The 16028-nt window shown below is 39.0% G+C and overlaps 1 protein-coding gene across 1 annotated transcript in view; it reads left to right on the top strand.

Annotated features, from left to right (window-relative positions):
* The window catches only part of FBXO11 (F-box protein 11), a gene marked incomplete at both ends in the record, with an annotated part of 64115 nt that overhangs the window by 38475 nt on the left and 9612 nt on the right, over window positions 1-16028 (top strand). The window contains 7 exons of the mRNA XM_079550212.1: window positions 586-715; window positions 1643-1726; window positions 1809-1941; window positions 7492-7598; window positions 7685-7796; window positions 12655-12761; window positions 12847-12984. Coding sequence (XP_079406338.1) covers window positions 586-715; window positions 1643-1726; window positions 1809-1941; window positions 7492-7598; window positions 7685-7796; window positions 12655-12761; window positions 12847-12984 — 811 coding nt within the window. The remainder of the gene's footprint in view (window positions 1-585; window positions 716-1642; window positions 1727-1808; window positions 1942-7491; window positions 7599-7684; window positions 7797-12654; window positions 12762-12846; window positions 12985-16028) is intronic.

The following is a 16028-nucleotide window of genomic DNA, read 5'->3' on the forward strand; positions in this document are numbered from 1 at the left end:
TTGTATTCTGACACTAAACAAAGCAATCCAGTTGCTTTTTAGCTGGAGCATTATTTTCTTTTAAGCTTGTGTAATCTGTCCGATGATGGACATTCTTGAGATATGGTAAATCATTTGTTCTCTTTGAATGCATTTTTTTCAGCCTTTTTTTTTTTTTTTTTTTTTTTTTTTTTTTTTGTAAGGTGAGGAATTGTTGGCACACTTCATAGTGTTTTGTTGTTTTTATGATAGCTTTCCTAAGTGCTAAAGCACTGCTGCAATTAATACACAATTAGACACTGATTTCACAAGCGGTGTAGCTTAAAAGAAATTCTCCCTACATTTCAGTTACATGTTGAGAATGTGACCATTTGGATCCTGAAACATATCAGAAGTTATTTTAGAAAACCTCAGAAGTCAGTCCAGTAGAGAAATTGCTTGGAAAGTGTTGAAGTGTTTGGTACTGATCTTTTCCAAATTCGTTGTCATGAACTATGTCCAATGCTGTTGGGGAAAGAAATGTAAATGGTTTTAGTGTGGTGTATTAAAATGAAAGAGGAATGTGTAGTACATTAATTTTCTTGTGTGATTGACACTTCTACTCAGGAAAAGACTGTATATGGAAGTATTTGAGTACACACGTCCAATGATGCATCCTGAAGCTGGTAAATTTTATCAGATTAATCCAGAAGAATATGAACATCCGAATCCCTGGAAGGAAAGCTTTCAGCAACTGGTAACAGTAGTATTAATTTATATTTCAATTTAAAGGTGATTTATGAAAGAAAAAATCTCATCTTCTGGAACATAGCTGACAATACAGCAATGATTTGGGTTTTGGAATTGAAAGTAAGTGAGATAGCGAGACTAAGGAGATGAGATTCCTGTGTTGTTATGCAGTAGGGGGATATCTGAAGTTATTTCTTGATTTCAGAGATGTTGTAATCAGGTATACTAAACGTGTGCGTGCTGATTATGAGATTCATACACTTCTTCCTCTAGCAAAAGAAAGATATCACTTGGGCTTAAATAGTGATTTACATCTGACATGGTTGGAGCTAAGCAGATTACTTTAAAGGCATGTGATTGAACCTCTAATCCGAAGTATCAAAACACTGTAGGAATGTCTGGGTGTGATATTTGAAAATTGTAGAAGAGGGAAATAAATAAAATATCAACATTGATCTGTTATACAACGTGATGTATATTTGTTTTTAAACTTCAGAAGTTCATTAACTAGAACTTGGCATCTTGGTGCAGTACTAAATCAGATGTGAAGGTGTACAAGATTATTTTTTTTCACCGTATAAATGCAATTTGTTTTGTGGTAAGCAGCGACAATCAAAGCATGGAAATAACAGCATTGTTTGTGGAGCACATAAGGTACACAGCGTTTATTGTCACATTTCAGTTCCTTCATAGGCCTCTGGCTGTCTAAGAGCTGGTCACTCTTAAGATTCAGGCTTTGGTTTTGGTGCTGCCATTTACAATTGAGTGCCTGATGTGGGAAGTCAACTGTGATACTTAGATCCTGAAACTAACTGAAAATAGCAAGTACCTTGCTAAGTGATAAACAGATCCCTTATCTGTGCATTCAGATGTCTGGCTGTGCATTCAGCTCCACCTGTCTGCAACTTACCGTAACCTATTTTCCCTATTTCAGTACAAAGGAGCACATGTAAAGCCAGGTTTTGCTGAACACTTCTACAGTAATCCTGCAAGATATAAAGGAAGAGAAAATATGTTGGTATGTTTCTAAGCAGTTATTCTTAAGAATATTTATGCACATCTGCATGGATATCTCTCTGAACTTCTCCCTTTTCTTCTAGTATTATGATACCATTGAGGATGCTCTTGGTGGAGTTCAGGAAGCTCATTTTGATGGACTTATCTTTGTTCACTCTGGTATATATACTGATGAATGGATATATATTGAATCTCCAATCACCATGATCGGTGCAGGTATTTAAACTGAGAACATTTTTGTCTCAAGGCATGACTTGTGTTAACTACTGCCTTTGTTACAAAGACATTCTGGTGTATTAAGTATCTGATGTAAATGCCAGTCTTTCTTCATGAGCTTAGTGAAATAAATATTTTCTGTACAAAAAAATGGTCGATGCTTCAGACCGAAGTACCATCATCTGCTTGTTAGTTCTAGGAATAACTTTTTATTTTATTAGATTAGGAGAAAAATTGAATTTGTCAGGAGGTATATTCAGTTAGGACTCCAATTGAAATTTTCAGGTGGTTCATGTGAAATTTGTTTATATATAACTTATCTCCAGAGTAGAACCCAGCAGTGGGAGCAAGACCAAATTAGTATCTGTCCCATTTTCTTCAGCATTATAATTTCATCTCGAGGAAGGAATGAGAACATCTAGCAGAAGGATTCTGAGACTAGAAGTTCTTTCTCTGTTCATCTCCCAACTGTTCCTCTAAAAAAGAATCCTTTATGAAGAAGAAAATAATCTATTCTGAAAGTCTTGGGGAGTTAATACACAATAATTCACCTGTCTGTAAATTGCGGTTCTAGAGTAGCTGTTTGCTTCTTTGTGCTTACTGTGAGCATACTAATCCTGAGCAGCACAATTGAGTGATAAGTATTTAAGTTCTCTTTGTTTGGTAGAAATTTTTGTTAAGAGGTCTTGAACTTCTTGCTTCTATGGTGACCATAAGTCAGTTTTCATCTCTGTGCATTTTTTGAGGTTAAAAAAAAATATATATATATCTCTCTCTCTCTCTCTCTCCTAAAGTGCTTATTTGTTCTGACTACCAACTGTCTTGTTCCAGAGTGAGCCTCTTTCTGGCACTTCCTGCCTGGGTGTTGTAATCTTGGAGAGAGAACTGTTTTGACCATATGAGGCAGATAGTTGCACTGTTGGTCTTAAACTAAACTGGTTCCTGCAGATCAGCAAGGTGCAACAGAATTACTATGTTAGTTTGTCAGTTCAGGGTGTGCTCATAGTACTGAGTGTGCTGAACTTCCCACTTACAGTACGTAGGTTTGTTATGGAGAGGTTTTGGAGCACGAACTGAATTCCTTTTGGATGAGACTAATCTAAGACATGTTCCTGGAATACACTTGCTGCGCTCTAGCAGTCAGTGTGCATTCAGTCAAAGGGACCAGGCTAGGACTAATGCAAAGTCACAGTTGCTTCTTCCCTGCCTGTTCTGCAGGAAACACAGTGTGGGTGTCAGCTCCTCAGCACTGAGGCGTTTAACTCTGTAGTTCCACTCCTGGTATGCTGCAGTGCTTGCCAAATGCAGGCACAGCCTTGGAGAATTAACAAAAATACTGACCTGGCTTCTGTTTCAGTTAGAGGGTGACAGTAATAGATACTAGGGCAAGAGTCATACTCTTTCAGTGTTTAAAATCCAGATCAGACAGGATCAGCACTGTTCTAAGATATTTTACATCTCAATTTCTATATGAAATTTGGAAGGACATCTTTGATACCTGTTTACACTTCTGCATGCTCTCTGGCTTCTCTCAAGAAAGACCCTCTGCTACAGCAATTCTCTTTCCCTGGAATTATCTTCAGTTATTCAGAAAATCAATTTTATATGCAGGTCTTTGAAAGCAAGAGATCTGCATTGAATAGAGCTGTCTTGGGGAACAAAATCTCCAAAAGTAAACCAAAAATACACAATGTATTTGTTTCAGTTTCTGGCACTGCTGTCTCTTCACCTTGTCAGACTTCCTACAGTAAATGGTCAGTGTCTTTGTAGAGGGAGTCAATCTGAAATTGTCTGGAAAAGAAAACAAGTTAATGTGAAGCACCAAGCCTTGGAGATCTGCCTCTTTCCAGTTCAATCTGTGCTTTTCAGAATGATAGGGCCAAATCTCTTTTCAGTTTGTAATGAGTCTTCTTTAATGATTTCTTCTGTGGACTTGTGAAGAAGTGCAGCATTTCTAGAAAGGCACACCTCAAACTCTGGAGTTTTGTTTTCTCAAAAAAGAAAAGTGTTCTTACAGAATAGTGCCTAGTATTCTTGGTTTGTTCTTCTGCTTAATTCTGGTGTTTTATTTTGTTGCATCTAGGTAAATGAGGGTGGTTTGCAAGAAAGCCTGTGGTGAAATTATCGTAGTGATAACATCAGAGTATCCTGGGTTGGAAGGGACCCACAAGGATCATTCAATCCCAACTCCTGGCTTCATACAGAAACTAACTAAAAATTAAACCCTGTGTCTAAGAGCACTGTCTAAACACTTCTTTAACTCTGGCAGACTTGGTGCTGTGACCACTGCCGTTGACTGACTAGCACCCCCAAATATTGTTGGCCTTTTTGGCTATGAGGGCACACTGTTTATTCATTCAGCTTGCCATCAGCTGAAACCTCCAGAGGCCATTCCACAGGAGTGCTCTGCAGCTTCTCATCCTCCAGTCTGTTCATTCATCCAGAGTTGCTCCATTCCAGGTGCAGAATCCAGCCCTGCTTTTGCTAAACTTACGTAGTTGGTGATTGATTGCCTGGCACTCTTCATTTGTGAACATCTCTGCAAGGTCTCTACTCTTCAGGGATTCAACAGCTCTTCTTAGCCCAGTATCATCCACAAACTGGCTTTGCTTGCATTTGAGTCCTGCATCCAGGCTACTTTTAAAAACATTAAAGAGAACTGGCCCTAAAATAGATCCCTGGGAACCCCACTAGTGCCTGATGTAACTCAGCTTACTATAACCATTTGAACCCAACCCACGTTATGTGCCTGGCTAGATGTATGCAGTCCAGAGGGATACTGTAAGAGAAAATACCAAAAGCTGTCCTGAAATGGGAAAAAAATAAAATAACAACATATACTGCCTTCCCTTGGTCAACTAACTGGTGACTTTGTCATGAAACAAATTACTAACGTGGCTTATCTAAACCATCAAGTAGAAAGCAAGAGTAGAAGTCCTGTTCTGATGCATCTAGTTCAGTGGACAGAAATGCCTATTAACTTCTTAATAAATAAATATTAATATTTTTTAGGTTTTGGAGGGGTGGACATGGGAAAGTAGTAGGTGAAGGGGAGTCAGCTATATGCAGGAGTGCAGGCCTTCTGTGGAGTTCTCGTGTCACTCAAGATGGCAAAATTCCCCTTAACTGCTTCAGTAGTTATCCATATATGTATCTTTACCTGAAAGTCTTTATTTCTTTTTTTGCCCTGTATTATGGGAGGTAGGGCTTTCATTTTTCCACTTGATTTAAATAATGTGCAGATAAGTGAAAAGGGAATTATTGAAGGATTTTTCCAGTAAAGGAAAAACAGTAGCAACAATGAGAACAGTAACTGTAATTTTAAGGATGGTAAAATCTAAAATGGTGAGGAGTGTCACAGTTAAATACTTTCTGTGTTCAAAAAAAGTCTTCTCATAGCCTGAACTCCTTTTCAGGTACCTGTTCTGCATCTTTGAACTGGAAATACATTTGACAAATTCAGTGCTGTGCTCTTCATTGTGGATTTTGTAGAGTTCAGAATCTGGGAGGATCTCAGCATTTTGCCTGTTACAGAGGGTCTTAACAATTATTTTCTGCAGAATCTGGTGTTATTTCCTGTTAATGCACTGAAAACTGAAATAGTTTAATACATTTTCAGAAATTAAAGAACTCTGATGCTGCATCCAGTTAATTTTTTAATTATTTAAATTAATTTACTTTTTAAAATGAGCAGGCTCTTATTTATAGGCTTTCTGTTAAGCTTTCTAAAATAGTTTCATTTTGAGCCCTTATGCTGCAGTCGAACTGATCCTGTGGAATGTTGACTCTCTTAGACCTGGCAAATGGACTTCTTTGCTTGATTATGAAATTAATGGCCCTTTTCTTTGTCTTTTCCCTTTCTTATATTGGTTTATCTTTTCTAAGGTGATCTGAGCCAAAAATTGAAATAGAGATATTTCTCTGAATAATTATTTTGCAAAGATTAAGTTGGAGCATAAAATTTCTTTGATTCATTTAAAATGAAGCCAGTGCTTTAACAAGTCCCCTTCCCTTTTAAGCCTTTTCCTGGTGGATCATCTGAACATGCTGGTCTTACTAATTGGCATGTTCCATAATGGGTGTTCTGGGACCACCCAAACTCAGAGCTGTAAGTTAACTCTTGTGCTGAGAGGAAGGAGATACCTGTAGTGAACAGCATGTGAGTGCACGGCTGTGCTTACCACTGCATTTACACTATGGTGAGAAAACATCCAATAGATAGATATGTTACCAGGCCACATAAAATTGTTTTGTATGGTGATACAAGGCCTCTTTTAGTTATTGTCTGGTAGTGAGTGAATAGTGGTATGAAGAGCTAGACTACCTTAAAACATTTGCTGTAGTGAAAGCAGAGATCTGGCTTTTAGATAGTGAGAACAAGCTGGATAATGATGTAAATATTGCTTCATTCTGACTGGCACCTTTCTGCCTGAGTGATAAAGAACAGGACATACCACTTGTCTCTTCTGGTGTCAACAGACAACAGAAAAATCTGCTGGTGAGAAATCCTGTGCATAGGCTCTTCAATAAAATAGAAAATTGAGGGCAAATCTGTCTGTATTTGCATATCTCTTGTTTCGAAATTGGTTGCAACTCTCAGCTGTTCCCATAACTTATTTGCTGTAATTTGTGAAACTTGAATGTTTGCATTTCATACATTGAGGAAGGATTGCTCTAGCTTGCATATTTACTGTGCAGTTTTGAATTAAACAGTCTCTTGCTTGTGAATGAGTATCACTGTAAATTTACACCATTCTTAAGACTGATGTTAACTTGTGCTCCCTCTGCTGGCTTTTACAGTACATATGTAAGCGTGTTCTGCCTTTGGCTTAAGGATGAAAATACAGCAGAGCCTTGCTGTTAATGTGGGAAATCAGTCTGCAGAGTATGGGAACATGGAAATGAACTATTTTGGAAACTTTCTGTATGCTTTCAGAAGTAGAGCTCAGTCTTGTTGTACAAGATTTTCTTGTAAATAATAATGAAGAAACCACTTCAACTCTGAGAGGTGTTGAGAGTCATTGCTGATTACTGAGATCATAAGCAGATTACTAATTTGTTGTATAAATTGGTTTAAATTAGTGATGAAATGCATGTATTTAGGTTTAAGAAAAGAGTTTAAAATACCAAACTAAGCTATGTTTGGTAAGAGAATTACAGTGCCTCTAGACTAGAATCTGGGTTTGTTGAACTGTGTGGTTTCTATACAGAAAGCGTGCTGGTATTTTGCAGCTAGTGGTTTTTTTTCTTGTATAAATGTTCAGTTTGTACCTTATTTTAATGAGGAGCTATTTTCCTAGATATTCCAACAAACTAGAAGTCAGAAAAACTAGCTCTGTGTAAGAGAAGATTTTCTTATGCTGCTAGATATTGAGTTGGTACAAGATTGTTAGGCTACTTTTTTCATCATCTTTGAAATATTTATGTGATTCCATGATTTCTATGTTCCAGAAATAATGTTCATTTTCTTCTGTTGTTGCCTTGAACAGAATTCTTTGAGGACCTTTTTTCACCAGCATATGCTAAAAACTTAGATTTCATGTTTTGCAGCTCCTGGAAAAGTAGCAGATAAGGTTATAATAGAAAACACTAGAGATTCCACCTTCGTTTTTATGGAGGGTTCTGAAGATGCCTATGTTGGATATATGACAATCAGGGTAAGAATCTGAAACTCGAGTGGAGCTTTTAATAATCTCATCTTAATGCCTGAGCCAATAGATGAATGCTCGTTTTCCTTTTCCAGTTCAATCCTGATGACAAATCTGCTCAGCACCACAATGCACACCACTGCTTAGAGATCACCGTGAACTGCAGTCCAATTATAGATCACTGTATTATTCGAAGTACTTGTACAGGTTAGTGGGCTTCTTATTGTTTGAGATTGACACTGCTTGGTGCTGACTAATCTAACCCGAGTGCGTGAAAGCAGCACACAAATTGTGACTAATGTTGGCATGTTTCTTTTCTTTTTTGTGCGGGTATTCATTACAGAGCTTTAAACTTCTTTAACTTTCAGTGACATTATTACCAAGATGTGGGTCCAGAACCTTTGCTATCCTGTATACTTGGCCTTCCAGTTGAGTCACTGTGGACTCATTGGGCAGTTAGTTTAAAACCTGAACAGTCATAGGAGAGTGTTTATACAAAACTTACTTGTTTCTGGTTTGCATTACTGTAGCTGGCAGGAGGCAGCATTTGAAGAGGGCACATGTGGGACCTTTACATTAGATTAATTACAGCGTGCATTGTTGGAATTTGATGACATTAAAACTGTTTGTGAGCTATAACTCTTATGCTAAGTTCTCTTTCCTGTCAGGAGTGGAAAGGATTTAATGTGTGCTAACTATAAGTTGCTAGCTATACTGACAGAAGAAATACATGATGTGAATGGTTAAACACTCGTTTCACCGTCAGGGATAATGAGAAATTTAACCATCAGCAGAATAGAATCTGGAAAGAGAGGGTCAGAGGCAGTGAAGGTCTGGGAGGCATTGTGACAGCTACGGGCACTGGAAACAAGACATGACAATTCACAAGAAGACACAGCAAGTTTTAACATGTTCAAAAACAAGCAGATAAAGTATAGTTGGAGAATTGGAAAAAAGAGGTGAACAAGAATGGAGATACTGAGTCTTTGCATGGAAACCACAATATAAACTTTAGATATCTAAGTTCAGGTGGCAAAGTGGAATGAATCTACACAGCAGGCTGTGCATAATAGTTGCTCAGCTCAACATTGAGGCAGGGAAATTAGCAGATCTTCAGCTAGACACAGACTATATTTTTCTGGTGCGAACAGGAAATCCTCCAGGGAGCTGTAATGAGGACAGTGGAAGGATTCCTTTGACTGTGCCTCACAGAGGAAGACATGTTCTTTCTTAGAGGTTTCAGGTTGTAAAACTCTACCACAGTTATGAATAAAGCAGCTCTGCTTCGCATTGCCATCTGTTTTATGGGGGACAGATAGCTATTATGGGAAAGTGATAAGAGATGAAGAACAAAGGACAGCTAGCTACTCTCAGTACATTGGCTTCTTTAATTTTACCTTTTTTTAAACTTAAATCTGGGAATTTCAAGGATGTGAAATAAGTTTGTTCTTTCTATTCCCCTGCATAACTCATAAATGGGAGGAATTAAAATAATTTATTGGACTCCCTTAAACTTCCTTTGAAAAGCATCTTAAAGAGTTGCATGGTTTCATATTGGAACGTGTTTATCTGTAAGTTAGTAGGTCTTGATGTTTTTGTGAAAAAGGTTTGTAAAAGTTGTTTCAATTTTTCCTGGCCAGTGTTTGTTATGACAAGCCATTTCTGATAATTTTGGACTTTTGTCCTCTTCAGCCCACTGGATTGCTGAATTTTGGATGCACTGTATTTGTTTCTCTGCTCTGAAGTCAACGTTTCTGGTCAATTTTGAAGGCAGTGCATAGGCTGTGCTGTCAACGCTTATTGATTATTAATTTTTATTGACTTTTTAATTCTACCAAGCCTTGCTATAACCTACTCAGGAAGTATTGAGTGTGTGTAAAAAAGGTAGGAAGAATGGCAGTCTGCCAAAAAAGGCATTTACTGTTCCCAGTCAGTGGCATCTCTGAAATATTGATCCATAAGCATTCAAAATCTCTCTCCTCGCACATGCTTGATACCCTTTCTTTGGATCTCCTAATTGCATTAAAGCATCTTTCTACATTGTTATATGTAAAGTTCTTAATGTATGTAATATGTCTAGATGGGAGCTGTGTGAGTAATTTCAGCTGAAGGTCTCTTACTGCCAGTCCAAAGCATCTGTGAAACAAAGTTTAAGTGGCAAGATTCTGAGTCCAAATATTCTGCATTAATTGCAGAGGAAATCTGTATTAGTTCTCATCTCGATAGGTAAAAACAGAAATTGATGGAAGAGAGCCTCATTTATTTATTCAAGTGTTGCTCAAGTGTATGCAGTTATTATATTCCGGGTTAAGAACAAATAAATAAAGCCTGAACCAGTAATATATATGCTTAGCACTCTTGAAGTACCAATTTCACACAACAAATAAGTCCACTGAAGTGAGTCAGAATAAAGATTACATTTTTTAATAATCAAAATGTGAAAAGAGCAATACTTCCAGAGCATTTTACTGAGTTCCCAAAAATGCAGATAATACAAGTAGGCAACAAGTAAGAATTGCCAGAAACTGTAGTAAATCCTCAGCAGAACACGAGCCTTCCATTGAAATGGAGATTCTTTCCTTCTGAGGAGGGGAAGGCCCCAAAAAACAGGAGGACAAGTGAGTTAGGACAGCTTAACTTGGAAAGAGGGTTTCAGTAGAGATGCTGGTCTGTCATAGATAAAGAAGAATTTGGGTGGCAAAGTGTTGTGTAATTTTTGTTCCATATTTAATGAGAACAGGTAGGAATGATAAATGTGCTCGTACCCTAGAGGGATGGTGAAGTATGTTCCACTCTGACAGGAAGAGTGGATGAGGTTAAACAGCTGTAAAAACAGGCCTTCTAAAATCACAAGGACTTAAAAAGCACTGGCCAAAATGTCTTCTGGACTCCTATTATGTATCAACAGGATCTTGAAGCCTGGGTTAGGTGATGTATGACCCTGTTGGAGAAGATGGGAGAGGGCAGGCGTAGCAGGAGCTAAACGGGATGAAATATGGCCTGCAGTGCTACTTATTGATCCTAGATGGAATGAGATAGTGAATGCAGGGTTTGGTCAATCCGTAATTAAAATTTATTAATCAAAGGAAATTTATGTCTACTTACAGATAGCTTTAATGGTTGCATTGCACTTAGCATTCTTGATGACTTGTTTTGAAGAAGGTAGCAGTCGTAGTGTAAATGCGTGGATCCCTGAAAGATATTTGACTTCATCTTGCACTACTTCAAGCACTTGAATTCCACAGAATTAACAGAGCACACATCAAATAGATTTTAAATAACTTGTAGGGTTGTTGGCTACTTTGTGGCTGTTTCAAAGATGGCTGCTTGACTTTAAGCTACTAACATTGTCAGTGACTTGCAGAGAAATAAAAAGTGTACTGATGGGATTTGTAGGTGATGATGATTTAGGGTGTTACAAATGAGGAGGAGGATGAGCTGCTAGACCCTTTTTGGAAGGTAACTCTCATAATGTTTGTGTTAATGTGGGTAAGTGCAAGTAACTAGGAACAAAAGCCTGTTGTGTGTAAGTGATAAATCTCTATCCTGGGAAGCTGTATTCCTGGGAAAGCTGTAAGAATCACTGCAGTGAAGAGTTGAATATGAGCTTGTCATGTGGCCAGAAGAACCAGTGTCATCCTTCACTGCATCTGTGGGGATATGGAGGAGAAATAGAGAGATTGTATTACGCTTCTTATTCCTGGTTCAGATCAGGTCCTGGTGTCCATAACAACATAATGAAATGTTAGGAACAGTTCAATGAGAAGTCCTGAAAGATAAAGGAGAAGAATTCATTCGTAATGAAGAACACACTGACCACAGCTTGTTACTTAGTGAAGGAGTTGGCTGAAGGAATGCTTTTCTTGCACGAAATTCATACATTCATTGGTTCTCTTTATACTAATGTACCCATAACCAGTAACTGGATACTGAAGCTGGAGAAATTAAATTGAAAAATTAAAATGTAAATTAACAGGGTAATGAGTCTGTAACTAGCTAATAAGCTTTATGGTCTTTTCTCAGTTGTTGAAAATCTTGAAATCAATATTAAATGTATTTCTAAAAAATACATGCTGAAGCTCCAGCTACAAGAATTGAAGCAGGAATTAATTCAGGGAATCCCTTACTGTGTTCATAAGGTCAGATAAGACAAAATAATTTCTTCAGGATTTAAAAAAAGAAAGCATAGTCTTTGTGGTACTACACTTGAAGATAATACGAAAGCTTACTAATAGGGCATGTGCTGGCTTGCTGATTTAATGGTGTTTACTTGAGAGGAAGGTGTGCGTTATGTAGGCCAAATAATGCTTAGATGAAATCTTTCCATTCAGAAATCACTGTAAATGTGCCACTGATTTTAGGGGGAGCGGAGTTTCATGTTTTCATCCTTCATGGAGTTGAGAGTTGAACTGAGCTGATGAATTCTCAAGCAGTTTTGAGCCGTAGCAGCCTCAAGTTTGTTGTCTGGGTAGAAGTGTAGTAGTTGATGTCATCCAAGGGGCTGCAGCAAGGAGCTTTCAGATTCAATTGTGTGTCTTGTGTGTGGTTCTGTACTTCATGCCTGTCTCCTGCTTGTCTTGAGCGAGACAGTACGACTTTGCATGCTGCAAAAGGACGGTTTGGTTGTGCTCCTTGATGTGGCGCATTGTGAAAGTTACAATGAAATGAAAATAAGGCAGCGATTATCATTAAAATTTTATTTATTTCTGTGGTCTTTTGTCTGTCGTAAGCCATTGGCATACAGTGGGCCTAATGTGGGCAAATTACTGAGCAAGAGCTTTCGTAAACATGAGTCATTATTTCAACCACTGTGAGTTCTGGCAGTCGGATGCGGCTGTGCAGCATGGAGAAGGGATTTTAAAAAGCAACTCTTAGTTCAGTTTTTGCATCTGCAGAATGATGACATGGGTGTTTTTCTGCCAGTGGCTTCCAGGGTTTGGCACTGCGCATGCCTCAGCCTTTAAAAATATCAGTTCACTCTTAACTTTTCTTGCAGCGGCGCTGCCAGACTATTTATAAATATGCTCTGCTCTGACGCTATGGTAACTGTTCTGTTTTCTTCCAGTTGGCTCTGCAGTATGTGTTAGTGGCCAAGGAGCTTGTCCTACTATTAAACACTGTAACATCAGCGACTGTGAAAATGTTGGGCTTTATATTACAGACCATGCACAGGTATTTGCTGTCAAAATTTCCTTACTTTGATGCAATTGTTGACTGTTCCTGATTCCCATCTTAATTTACCTGTTCTATTTCCTAGGGAATATATGAGGACAATGAGATCTCCAACAATGCATTAGCAGGGATTTGGGTTAAAAACCACGGAAATCCCATTATCAGGCGGAATCACATTCACCATGGACGTGATGTTGGCGTTTTCACTTTTGACCATGGCATGGTAACGCTTTATTTTCTTCTTTTCAAGAAAGAAATGTAGACCTTGAGTAGCTGAAGTCTTCAGGTCTTGTCTGTTATCAAGTAAATGTTTAAAAGAAACCTGCTTTTACATGTCAACAGATGTTTTAAAATCTGCCTATGGCAGCTTCTTTTGTCACAGAATCACAGAATCACAAGGTTGGAAACGACCTGCAAGATCATCCAGTCCAACCACCCTCCCATTCATATCAGTGCCACAAGCTACTAAACCATCTCTCGTAGCTCCTCATCCAGGCGCCTCTTGAACACTACCAGGGACGGCGACTCCACCACCTCCCTGGGCAGCCATTCCAGTGCCTGACCACCCTTTGAGAGAAAAAGTTTCTCCTAATATCCAACCTAAACCTCCTCTGGTATAACTTCTTGCCATTTCCTCGGGTCCTACTATTTGCCTGGGAGAAGAGGCCAGACCCTTTTGCACCACAGCCTCCCTTCAGGAAGTTGTAGAGTGCAATGAGGTCTCCCCTGAGCCTCCTCTGCTTGTCCTTGTGTGGGCAACTTCACTTTAAAGACAGTTCTAGCTGGAAGGGATGTAGGCAAACTTTTTGCAGATGATTTACAGCATCTTAGATTGAATGATGTTGACGTGATAAAATGCCTTTTGAAATAGGATGCACATGGAAGGCTTAGATTTACACTATCACATACATTTGCTTGTGAAACTGACAAAAAAAATGTTGTAGGATTCTGTACCTTTAGTAAGGTGCCAGAAGATACAAAAACATAATAGAATGTGGACTCTTACATTGGCTCTGTTCTAACGTTACAGCTCTGAAGCAGAGCATGCCCAGCTTGCTTCAGCATTCAGATGTTCTTTAATGAGAATGTTTGTGTGGAATGAAGGTGATACCTTCCATGTACGTGTAAGGTAGTGAGTAATCAGTGTGCATAGCCCCAGAAATAGAGAACAGAATGGATTTTTGCCATTGGAATAAAAAATTATTTGCTTGTTTGTTTCTGGCAAAATACTGCATGTCTTCCACACAGTGCCAGATCATCCTTTTTCCTGCTTGAATGCCAAACTTGTAATTCTCTGCATCCAGCTGACAAAAATGATAGTTTTTTTTCTGGTCACTTTTTTCTTTAGTTAGGAATGCAAACGTGGGCTGCACATTGGAAGTACAGAATGTGATTAAAGTACAGTGAACAAAATGCCAGACCAAATGAGGGCTACTGAGGTTAATGCTGCTCGCTTTCAGATCAAGTGTAGTAACAAAATCAACGTGATTTTGGATTTCCTCTAGCACAGAATTTGATTATCTTGCTGCAGGAGTTGGATACTGCTCGGCAGGGATTGCATATACCTCTTGTTATAGAAAATAATAAACTCTCTAGCCACTTGCTTTGGGCTTTCAGTTTTAATGGTGCTGTAGATAAATAGGTGCTGCTGTAATGGAAGCCTTCCTGTAACAGGCTTGATTTCAGAACGCTGCTGGAGAATGAGGTCAGCCAAACCAAATACACGTGTCACATGCTGTGGGATAGTGCTGCATCTTCCTTTCCATACATTTTGTTCCCAGCCTTAATACCTGACAAGGTGCCTGACCAGCTATGGCTGAATGCGTTAGGCCTCTTCTTTGTCAAGGCTGTAATTGGACTTGTTATGTTACATACTCACTCTTTGCAAGTAAATATCTGTTGTCATCTGAGTTGTTATTTTGTTGGTAGATGTTACTCAATTTTACAAGGAAGAAAAAATAATACTTGTAAAAATGCAAGCACTGAACACCAGTGGCGTTGAGTAGCTGAGAAAAACAGCTCCCAGGTCACTGTTACAAACACAGCTTGGGTGTAAAATGTACCTCTGTTTTCTCATTTCGTTGTCTCACTTCATCTTCTGACCTTTGGATCCCCTGTTCCTTCCATATCCCCCGTGTATTTCATCTCACTGTCACACGCTCCGCCCAGATTTAGTAGGTTCAGTTGTCTAACTAAAATAATCATTTTCAGTTTTACTCACTGAATGCTTGCTCCAAATAAACAGTAGTACAGCATTTTAAAGAAACTAAATGCATCAATTCAGCCACTACATTGCCTTAACTTTCCTCTTGAACGTGAGGTTCTTCTGTGTTGGAGGAGTGTTGGCCAGCTATCAGGTGCCTACTGAATAAAATAAGGTATTTACTTTGGGAAATGAATTTCTGTAATTTCAATAAATAATGAATGTAACTATGGCAAGAAAATAACATAGCAAGCTTTCAAAAAATTCAGTGTATTTGATAATGGAAAAAAAGAGGGTAGTTCTAGAAGATGCAAATTTTGATCCCTGCATATTGTTAGGCTCACTTAATTATGGGTCTTTCTTCCTTTTGTTAGCATGTTCTCCTGCCCTTGTAGGTGCTTGTTCTGTTTGCTGATTGAGATTTTGATATTGGTGATCTGGAAAGAGTAGTAACAGAAGATGCACTGTGTATAGAAGAAACTAATGAGGCCTTTCTTCTTTCTACCCGGGTTGCTGGGGAAGTAGAAGTAGGAATAGAGGAGTAACACAGTACTAGTTGTAGCATTTGACTTGTAGTTTCCTCGTCTCACTGTAAGCTGGTCAGGACATCTGATGCAGTTACTGATTGCTGCTGGCACAAGCCTCCTGCCTGGAGAAGAGGAGACTTGGGGATCTCCCCAGTGTATGTAAATCCTTGAAGGTGCAAAGAAGCCAGAGCCGGGCTCTTTCCAGTGGTACCCGGTGACAGACAAGAGGCAGGGAGCACAAACTGGAACACAGGAGGCTTCCTCTGACTACCAGGAAGTATTCCTGCGCTGTGTGGATGCTGGAATACTGGCACAGTGCTGGAGAAGCCTCCCCAGCTGCTCTGGGGGTTCCTGCTGGAGCAGGTTTGGAGCAGACGGACCCAGAGGCCCCTGCCAGCCTTAGCCGTCCTGGGGGACTGGCGTTCTTCTTGTCAATGGAAGGCCAGGCATAGTGGAATTCTGCTGTTAGGTACTTCTCTTGCATTCTCCATTACATCCTGGGGTACATATTTGCTCTGTGTTGGACGAAGTGGTACC

This window comes from Tetrao urogallus (genome assembly GCF_951394365.1).
Source record: "Tetrao urogallus genome assembly, chromosome: 2".
Classification (NCBI taxonomy): Eukaryota; Metazoa; Chordata; class Aves; order Galliformes; family Phasianidae; genus Tetrao; species Tetrao urogallus.